We start from the raw sequence: 11284 nt of genomic DNA, 5'->3' as shown, positions 1-11284 counted from the left end.
AAAGCGACGGGCACACTTTGGCATGCCCCTCAAAATTTCTGCGGAATTTTCTAGTTATTCCATATTTTTCTTCCGTTACCGTTAATGCGGCTCGTACCGCTGCGTGCCCACCAACAAAAGTGGTATCAAAACGAGCGGCTCGATCCCGGCATTGGAGCTATTACTTTTAGTGGGATTCTGAGATAAAATGACGACATAAATTAAAAAAAACGAAAAAACTTTAATCTGAGGAACTCGCAGCATCACTAAGATTTCTCTCTGAAACACACACACAGGACAGTGGAGGTCTGACTCCAAAACTCTCTTTAACTCCCCCTCACAGGCACAAAAAGCGGCCTATTGATCTCAAAGTTGGTCATGAGATAGATACACATGCCTGCTCCTGTAAAATGTTTTCAAAATTTTCCTAGGGCTTATGGTTTTTTGTCAGGGCCCTGAGAACGACGCTGGGTGTCTCACAAGTATAGAAACCAGGGAGAGAGCCAGCCCAGGTGCAGATAATTAATTACCATAGCAACGGGTCCTAGACAGAGGCAGTGAGGATTCTCACAGCGCTGAATCAGATCTCACAATGCATTGTGGGAAGAATACACATTTCCTGTGACTTCTCATGTTTTGCTTACATAAAATTATTATTTGTCTGAGTTTTTGAGTGTAAATTAAAATCTTTAATATGAAAATTGAAATTGTTTTTACAAATTAACTATTACCAACTTTCATCATGTTTTTTATTTTGGACCATGAGTGAGAACCACATGTGCGAAGCTTATAGTCGTCGGTCTCGCTTTTCAATGGTGACACATATGTCATAATATACCTGACAGTAGTCACAGCTACCCTGTGATCCTGTAGGTGGTGAGGATGTCTTCACCTATGGCCACGCCTGGTTCCCGCAGGAACGCAGTGAGATTCGACTTGCAGAATGACAAAGAAATGGATAGACTTCAATTCAGCCGATTGATCTTGCAAAAGGAACTGGGATTTCTACCAGCCCAATTGGACTATATCTTCGCACTTCCTGGAAGAAAAACCTTTGAGGTAGTATTTACTACTAATACCTTTTTCGAAAAATGTTTGAGAAACTTTGAGAGTCTAAAAACGACAAGACCGCAATTGGCTAATGTTGGAATGGTTTCCCTTTCGCAAACGGAACCAAAAACAATTACAGTCCTGATGTTTTCCGAGCAAGTTCGCATGGAGGATATTAAGACATGGCTGCAACAAAGAAGTACGGTGATTCACGGATACGAAATGAGAGACGAAGATGGAATAAGGACGGGGGGCAGACGTTTTTTTGTTCAATTAAAAAGAGATTTAAGAACTGGTGAAATACAACATTTACCACCTGTGATACAACTGGGTGCAATCAGAGGCCATGTGTTCTATCCAGGTCAGCCAAAAATTTGCCACAGGTGCGGCTCTCAACAACACCTGTTGGCAGAATGCCATAATATACATTGTAGGAACTGCGACAGCAAAGAACACTTAACTAAAAATTGTCCAGACCCAGTGAAATGCAACCTTTGTGGTGAAAGCGGACACACCTTTAAAACCTGCCCTAGCTCATATGCAAACAGAGTAAAAAAGACACCGCAACAACAATCAACTCTAGATTTGGGAGACCAGATATTATTTCAACAAGAAGTGACAGAGGACGGACCAGCTAAAGAACAACCGCAAAAGGAGGGGGAGGACAGGAAGGAAAAGGAGGGAATTGAACCCGCCCCCCCCCCTTCGGAAACCCCCCAACCGGGTGGCTTGGAGGAAACAGGAGAGGAACAGCGGAACCTGGTAACACCTGGTCCACTTAGACGGCTGGAAGTACAGACGGAGACGCACACCCCCCCCATCCACCATAGAGGGATGACGGAAGAGGGACTAGGAGAGACGGCGGGAATGGAGTTTGAACACAGCCAGACGATGGCGGAAGAGGTAGGACAAGCGGATCCACAAAACAAGGAAAAGATAAATCAGCGGGAAGGCATTCAACAAAGTAACTATCGCAGCATGGTGACAGTAGGAGAATGCGGTGGATTACTAGACCTTATGATGACAGACTTGATATCATTGCAACCAGAATCATCAACAGGAGGGAACACAGAGGGGTGTAGTACAACCCTCTTCCCAGATGACGAAAATTCATCAGACAGTTTTTTTCCACCATTTCAGGTTTGCTCCTCCAATTTAAATTCTAAGAAACGCCCCCAGGTCCCCTCTACAGATTCTTCAGGGGGCCCAGATATAGAAAACTGGCCAACAACTACTCAAAATGTGACACCCTTTTTGGAAGATGAGAAAATAGTGTTCCTGACTGGCACGACTCAGCAGACGACGGGGGAATCGGAGGAAATGATGGACAGAAGTCAACTCGGAAACTGGAAGACACAAAAAAAGAAAAAGAAAAAGGTAAAGACTAATGATTAAGTAGATTTATAAGGACACCTCTACAAGAAGACATCTCACAATTTCATATTACAACAATAAATACGAGAGGGTTGAGAGATGAAGTTAAATGTCAAACGGTATTTGATCACCTATATAACAGTGGAGGTGACCTTTTTCTATTACAGGAATGTGGTTTACCATTTATGGACAATTATAGTAAATATGAAAAAAGATGGACCCATGGTTTGTCAATATGGTCAGGAGATAATCAAAATAGGGCTACAGGAGTAGCAATATTGTTCAATAATAAAAAGTTTCAAATGGAGAAAGTGGAGAATATAGTAGATGGAAGAGTACTATTAATAGACTTAGACAAAGAAGGTTTCAAAATAAGGTTAATCAACATATATGGGCCTACTGACCTTAGTGAGAGTTATTTTATTGCAAAATCTGCAGACGTATATATGTTGTGGGAAAAATGTGATAATAGCTGGAGATTTTAATTGTATACTAGAAAAAAGAGGTGGAAATTCTAAAAACATTTCTACGAATAGAACAGATACAAGTTCAAAGGTATTGAATAACTTAATAAATGATTGTAAACTTACTGATGTTTTCAAAACTTTGCATCCAAAAGAATCGGGGTATACTTGGTCAAATGGGAAAACGTTTTCAAGAATAGATTATGTATTGACATCGTGTATGATTGTACCAACTACATGTACAGTGGACCCGGTTCCTTTTTCCGACCACCATAAGATAACGGTTTCAATGAAACTTGTGGATTCCCAAAAACAAAGAGCTGGATTGTGGAAATTAAATACAAGCTTACTAAAAAATGAAAAAATAGTAACAAGATATACATATAAATTTAAGCAATGGTTATCATTAATTATCCTATATGAGACCGTGGGGGAATGGTGGGAGGAAATTAAAAATAGAACAAAAGAGTTTTTCAGTAAAGAAGGCAGGAGGATAGCAGGAGAAAAAAGGAAGTGGATAAGGAGAAAACAAATTAAACTGCAAAGATATTACAAGTTACTACATGCGGGTTTTCAAGTCAGTGAGGAAATAGTGAAACTTAAAAAAGAAATGATGACAGAACTAAATGAGAAAAGTAAAAGTATTTTGGTTCGGAGTAGAGTAAAACATTTGGAGGAAAATGAGAAATGTACACGTTATTTTTTTAGGAAACTGTTAAAATCCAAACATTGGATCAACTCATTGATTACAGAAAACGGAGAAGAATTAAAAAATAGTAAACAGATTAATACAGAGGTATATGAATTTTACAAGAAACTTTATGAAAGCAAAGAGACAAATGAAGAAGGTTTTCCCTATTTTTTTAACCAAAATGACTAATAAATTAACTGAAAGTGAGAGGAAGAGTCTGGACCAGGAAATCACAATAGAAGAATTAACAAAAGCCATGCAGAGCATGCAGAATAACAAGACCCCAGGCCGGGATGGCCTGCCAAAGGAATTTTATGCCTGTTTCTGGGATATCATAAAAGAACCCTTGCTTCAAGTCTATAATGAAGCCTTTAGAGAAGGAAGATTACCAAATATGATGAATCAAGGAATGATTACTTTGCTTTATAAGAAAGGCCCACAAAACATTTTAAAAAATTGGAGACCTTTAACACTGCTGGGACTAGATGTAAAAATTTTATCAAAAGTTTTATTTTTCCGGGTACAAACAGTTATTGCTAGTATAATAGATAAAGAACAGACGTGTGGCATTCCGGGAAGAAAGATGTCTGATAGCTTAGCACTGATCAGAGACACTTATACATACTGCCAAGAGAGAAACCTCCCCTTGTCTATACTAGGAATAGACCTGGAAAAAGCCTTCGATAGTGTTGACCATAGGTTTATGGAAAGAGTATTGAGCCGTTTTAACTTCGGTGAGGTTTTCATAAAATGGATTAAGGTGTTGTATAATGATTGCTACAGTGTGGTGATGGTGAACAGGGAGATCACCCCACCTTTTGGAGTAAAAGCGGGGGTGAGACAAGGCTGTCCACTGTCCCCCTTACTCTTCATTATGACCATGGAGCCATTAGCAAGTGCAATAAGACAAAACAAGTTGATTAAAGGAATTATTCCCCCCGGGTACTATGGTAGAGATATTAAACTAACGATGTATATGGATGATTTGACTCTCCTTCTAACAGATAATGCGGCTATAAAAGAAAGTTTGAAAGTATGTGATAAATTCACTATAGTTTCAGGATTGAAAATAAATAAATCTAAAAGTGAGGTAATGTATAGGAATTGGAACGACTGAAAGGCCAATTGGGGATTAATAGAACAAAACAACGCGATAAAAGTCTTAGGAGTCCAGATAGGAGAAGATATGGGAGTAAAAAATTGGGAGACAAAATGGTCAAAAATACAAGGGAAATTATTGCAATGGAGAGAAAGAGACCTATCGTTAACAGGGAAGGTATTAGTATTAAAAACGGAATTAGTTTCAACATTAGCCCATTTGGCATCAATTTTCCCACTGCCTCACAGGGTAATGACTAAATTACGGAAAATAATGTTTCAATTTCTGTGGGGGAGTAAACATGAAAAATTGAGGAGGGAAATTATGTATAGACCGGTGAACGAAGGAGGTAGGAACGTACCAAATTTAGGAATAAAATTCAGAGCAATGTTCATTACACCTATTCTGAAGGTTTGCCTAAATATACAACCCGAGCCCATTTGGGCGCCTTACGTTAAATTCTGGTTAGGGGCTCGAGTATTAAAAACTTGGGGAAAGAGAGTTACATTACATTCACCCTTTTCGGACTCTTACCCTGCAATGTTTAATTCAGTAGTACAAGAACTTAAAGGAGGCATTGAGGAATTAACACCGGATTTAGTGAAAAGACAGAACATAGAAAGAAAATTGTCTAGACCTGAAAAACTAACACTTATAGAAAAATTTAATGAGGAAAGTGTTAGGAAAATATGGAGAAATGTAAACAACAAACATTTGACAAACAAACAGAAAGATTTTGCCTGGCAAATTACCAATCAATGCTTAACTACAAGAGATTTCTTGTATAAAAGAAATTGTACAGCAAGTCCAATGTGTCCTAGAACTAGATGTGGTGACAACGAGACGATAAAGCATTTATTTTGGATTTGCCCTATTGCTAAAAGAACATGGGAATTATTGAAACCATGGTTGTGGGAATTAAAACAGGAAGAGATAACCTATGACAAAATTGTTTATGGTTTTTTAAAAGAAGAAAGTGGGAAAAGTGAATTGATGTGGTGGATAGTGGTAAATTGTATTAAAGAAGCAATATGGAAGGCTAGAAACATTTATATATCTAAGCAATATGACATAGGTGAAAATAACGTGATAAAGATAGTGGGTTCCTTAGTGAAGGATTATATGTGGAAAATGAAATTTGGGAAAAAAAGTAAGGAGGATATTAGCATATGGAAAGTGCCGGATATTTTACATAATATTGTTACTTAATGTGTTTCCTTTTGTTTGTTTTTTTTTGTTTTAAGTCCCTTTCCCCCCTCCCCTTTCTGCATGTGATTATAAATGTCACCAAAGATTGTTTTGGGTTTTTGTAAGTATAAGTCTCACTCCCCCTATTTAGAAGGAAGTGATGTATGTTAAAGGGATATTGTAATTTTTGTTACAAAAAAAAAAAAGTAAAGTGTTTTTTTTACTTTGTGAAGAACTAATAAATACTATTGAAAATTGAAATTGACCCTGTGCTAGTGTTGGGTTAAGTGTGTCAGACCTGCTTATATCTATTTTTCATGACAAATTTGAAACGCTGGGTTAAAGGGGTGGGCACAGGTGGCAGGCCCCTTAAAATTTCTGATGGAATTTTCTAGTGTAATTATGTAATTTCTACAGCACTGTACAGTTTTTCATGAGGAGATTGTCCTATGGTTCCTTTTCTACTTTTTTTGTTCTCTGCATTTCTGTCTTTTTCTTTCTGAATCACCATAGCATGGTCCATCAAAAAATTACAGCAAAAGCGTAAATGTGAATTTTGTAGCCTCTTCCCATGACTAATCAATTTGACCGTCTTATCTGTACGTAGAGAAACTATAACTTATTATTTTGAGTTACTGATATGTTAACTGACAGAATTTTGAGAGCTGAACTAAGGATTTTTCAAGCAAACAAATGCTATTTTTGCTGTTTCTACAAATTGTTTTGAGAAATGCGCTTACTGTTTTGTAAATGCCAACAATGACTTGAGAAATGCACCAAAAGTGACTGAGAAAATCTAACATAGCATAAATTGTCTCTGGTGTATCTATGTGTTTGCCTGTATGAAACGTGTACACATTTACAGCTTTGTTTTTGCTAGCTTGCAGGAATTGTAACTTACATAAATGGTTGAAGACAACTTATTGGGCTTCATGAGACTCGGATAAATGGTGAGTATCTATTTCATAAATTGCCTAAAACAGTTATATATGTTTTTATTTGTGGTTTTTGTTTGAGTATTTTGTCTGGTTGCAGAGAGGATCACACCGGTTTAAGAACTACTGACTTTTCAGTCAGAAATGATCACACCACCTGGTTGTCTCCACCAGTCTCCATATGCAAGTCAACAAAGGTGAAAAACATTTAAGCGAATGGTGCATTTATATGATGTTCATGTAGTGCATCTTTCTAAGTTTTGCTTTGTTTGTTTTCCAGTAGAGAGGAGAGGAAACATCTGATTGACAACATGTGAGTCTCAATTTCAACCTGTGACTGGGAAGACTACAACCATCCTGAGCAAAGTCTGAACTCAGTGACTTATTCCGCTCAACCCAGAACAAGAATCGTTTTATCACCATGACGTAGTAGTTTATGAGACAGATAATCTGTGAAAACAATCAATCTCCTCCATCTCCTTCCTGAATTACTGGTTAAAGTAATGCACTGTTCTGACCAAAACAACCAATCAGAACAAGTAGGACGCTCTTAGCGCTGTCATTACCCTCATTCACTCACTGCTAAATGTGCTAATGGTGGAGAAGCAATTTATCATTTACAAGAAAGCGTTTATCTGCCATCATTGGTAGCCATGCTAACTAAACTGAGCATTCACAGTTTGAATCTGCATAGCTCTGTGCTATGCTAGCTGCAGCACGGCATAAATCGAGGAATAGGAAGGATGAGCAGCACGACATGAGATTGTGATTGACAGCACTAAAACTCTCCTGCCACTGACTGGTTGTTTCTAGCACTGGGAGAAAGCAGAGGAAATACATTTTTCACAGATTACCTCTCATACCATACTGTCGCAACATAATGACAGTTTTAACAAATATGTGGAAAAAATATTTATATAAAAGTTACATACTGCAGCTTTAATTTCACTTAGGAGAGAGCAGGTCAGGAAGGATGTGGGTTATAACTGCTGCTGTATGACTCACCTGTTGCCTGTTAAGTGGTAAAAGGTACAAGTTAAATATATGAATATGTTGGTATTTTTCCCCCCTTAATTCATTAAATGCTAGTGAAATGGAGGCAAACAGTAGTCTGTAGCTAAGCTAATTATGCTAAATGGTTGATAATCTCACACAATCCACCCACTTCTCTTGGAGAAAAACTGGGTTATAAATTAACACTCTTGCCCTTTTCTCTCTCCCTCTCTCTTTTTTTGAAAACCTGATTTTATAACTTTTCTTAGCATAGTAACTGCCACAATCGTTCGTGTCTTCCACTGACTGCTGCTAACAGGGCACCGATTTTTGTTTTCATCTCTATGGAAAAAAAAAAAAATTGTGGAGGGCCCCCTGTTACTCAGGGCCCCTAGAATTGTCATCACTTTCCCCTATACCGCGCCCCTGGTAAGATATATTTCTTCTTGGTACTAGATGTGGTCCCAACAGCCCCATGGCACTTCAACAATATTATTTTACCTTTTATCTGAAAATAGTGTCTGTTATTGCCATATACTCCTCTGTATTAATTATTGCTCGAAAGGTCTTGCCATACAAGTATATTCCTCTGTATTTACTTTAGTTTCTTAGTTTATTCATACATTTTGTTCTTCATTTCCATTTAGTTGTATTTGATTAGTATTGTCCTCTCTTGGACGAAGCTGAAGTTGGTTTCCAATTCTAGCTTCCAATAGCTAAAGGGCGATTCCACTTAATGTTTCACTACTTTCCGCATCTTTAATCAACTCTAGTTTAAAAACTACTACACCTAGACTCTTCAAACCTGGACTAAATTATTCTGCTCTAATAGCAGAATATGTATAACCATGTTTGGGATTTGTGAAATTTTACCTGATTTGTGAAAACTCAATAAAGTTCGATAATCACCATTTTTGGCACCTCTTTCATTACTACAACTGCTCTAATTAAAAAACTACAACTCCTAGACTCTTCAAACCTGGACTAGATTATTCTCCTCTTCAAGCAGAATATTTATAACCATGTTTGGGATTTGTGAAACCTTTTTCTGATTTGTGAAAACTCAAGAAAGTTTGATAATCACTATTTTTTGGCATCTGGATCACACTAAAACTGCTCTAATTAAAAAACTACTACAGCTAGACACTTCAAATCTGGACTAGATTATTCTTCTCTAATTGCAGAATATTTAGAACCATGTTTGGGATTTGTGAAACATTTTTCTGATTTGTGACACTTCAATAAAGGCTGATTTTGGACATTTTTTGGATATTGGTCACTCCAGCTCCGAAACTACAACACCTAGACTCTTCAAACCTGGACTATATTATTCTGCTCTAATAGCAGAATATTTTAATCCATGTTTGGAATTTGTGAAACCTTTATGTGATTTGTGAAACTTCACATATATTCATATATGTTCCATGCAGTTTTTTTCAAATTCAATTCTAATTCACAACCACTTTATTAATCCCAATGGGAAATAAAATGTTGGTGTAACTCATTAATTTTTCAGAGTTATTGTAGATGGTGATGGCTGTTGGAAGGAAAGATCTTTTGCAGGGGTCTGTTAAGTGAAATTTCACAAATCAGAAAGGTTTCACAAATCCCAAACATGATTCTAAATATTCTACTATTAGAGCAGAATAATTTAGTCCAAGTTTGAAGAGTCTAGGTCTTGTGAATTTGGAATTACAGCAGTTCTTGTGTGACCGAGATAAAAAAAAAAAAAGTGGTGATATCGCACTTTTTGGAAGTTTCACAAATCCAAAACATGGTTTTACATTTTCTGCTATTAATTGAAAATAATTTGATCCAGGTTTGAAGAGTCTAGGTGTTGTAGATTTGGAATTAGACCAGTTCTAATGTGATCCAGATTCAAAAAAGTGGTAAAATCAACCTTTGTTGAAGTTTCACAAATCGGATAAAAGTTTCACAAATCACAAACATGATTCTAAATATTCTACTATTAGTGCAGAATAAATTAGTTCAAGTTTGAAGAGTCTAGGTCTTGGAATTAGAGCAGCTCCTGTGAGATCGAGACCGAAAAATAGGGCAAAATTGCCTTTTTTTGAAGTTTCACAAATCAGAAAAAAGTTTCACAAACCCCAAACATGGTTCTAAATATTCTGCAATTACAGAAGAATAATCTAGTCCAGATTTGAAGTGTCTAGCTGTAGTAGTTTTTTAATTAGAGCAGATTTATGGTGATCCAAATGAAAAAAAAAAAGGTGAAATTCGAATTTTACTGAGTTTTCACAAATCAGAAAAAGGTTTCACTAATTCCCAAACATGGTTTTAAATATTCTGCTTGAAGAGGAGAATAATCTAGTCCAGGTTTGAAGAGTCTAGGTGTAGTAGTTTTTAAACTAGAGTTGATTAAAGATGCGGAAAGTAGTGAAAAATTAAGTGGAATCGCCCTTTAGCTTTTGGAAGCTAGAATTGGAAACCAACTTCAGCTTCGTTTCTCTTGGTTTCTTATGTCCTCTTTAAGTTTCTCTCCTGTTGCTAGTTTTATTTTATCGTTTGTATTGACGCTCACCACCAGTAATCTTCACTCANACACAAATGGCTAACATGGCTCCCGAACTGTAAAAAAGTATACTTTAGTATATTTTAAACATACTTACATTTTTGAAAGTACATTTTAAGTACTGTATTTTACGCACTATAAGGCGCACTGGATAATAAGGTGGACCTTCAATGAATGGCCTATTTTAAATCTTTTTTCATATATAAGGCGCACCGCATTATAAGGCGCATAGAATAGACGCTACAATAGAGGCCGGAGTTACGCTATGCATCCACTAGATGGAGCTGCACTATAGGGAATGTTAACAAAACAGTCTGACTCTGGTCGGCGAGGAGAGTATTCCACGAATAGGCCCTTCTCCGTTTGCGCATTGCATGTTAATGGAGAACGTGGTGCTAAATGACCTGCAGACAACCTGATTCTAGACGGTCGGTAGGTAGATAGGTCAGTCAAACTTTAATAATAGATTACTAACCAGCGTTCTGACAACTATCCCAGCATGCACCGAGTAAGCGCTCGGTACATGCTGGGATAGTAGTTCTTCTACGGGCGAAAACGAAGTCGGCGGCTTGGGAAAAAAGCCGTTGATCATCAATTGACATTTCATCATTTTTAAAGCGGGTGAACCATGAGTAAACTTGAGCTTGACACATAGCGTCATCCTTGTAAGCGGTCTTCAACATTTGAACGGTTTCCGATGCTTTTTTCCCGAGCAGGAAGCAAAACTTCACAGCCGCGCACTGCTCATAAAACTTCTCCATGAAGAAAAATGACGGCTGGACAAAACAACCCTTCCAAGAAAATTCACTGCGGCTAGACGAAACCTTCCATATCAACGCCGCTTGGCACACTGATTGAGAAGGCGTGGTTGAACAAATAACTAGCGGCAGAATCATGTACTACAAAAACTGCAGCGCAGCAGCGTCATTCTGGAAACGTTTGGGTACCCCCTCGTAGTGCGGAAAATACGGTATACTA

The 11284-nt window shown here is 37.5% G+C and overlaps 1 protein-coding gene across 1 annotated transcript in view; it reads left to right on the top strand.

The window, feature by feature from the left end:
* The first annotated feature begins 847 nt into the window (after positions 1-847).
* The window catches only part of LOC107834916 (zinc finger CCHC domain-containing protein 3), a 24105-nt gene continuing 13668 nt past the window's right edge, over positions 848-11284 (top strand). The window contains exon 1 of the mRNA XM_016666928.1: positions 848-1801. Within this exon, the coding sequence (XP_016522414.1) occupies positions 862-1801 (940 nt within the window). The 5' untranslated portion in view covers positions 848-861. The remainder of the gene's footprint in view (positions 1802-11284) is intronic.

This window comes from Poecilia formosa, unplaced genomic scaffold, assembly GCF_000485575.1.
Source record: "Poecilia formosa unplaced genomic scaffold, Poecilia_formosa-5.1.2 Scaffold847, whole genome shotgun sequence".
In the NCBI taxonomy this organism is placed as follows: Eukaryota; Metazoa; Chordata; class Actinopteri; order Cyprinodontiformes; family Poeciliidae; genus Poecilia; species Poecilia formosa.
The sequence above is the reverse complement of the archived record's forward strand: the minus strand, read 5'-3'. Positions and strand labels throughout refer to the sequence as shown.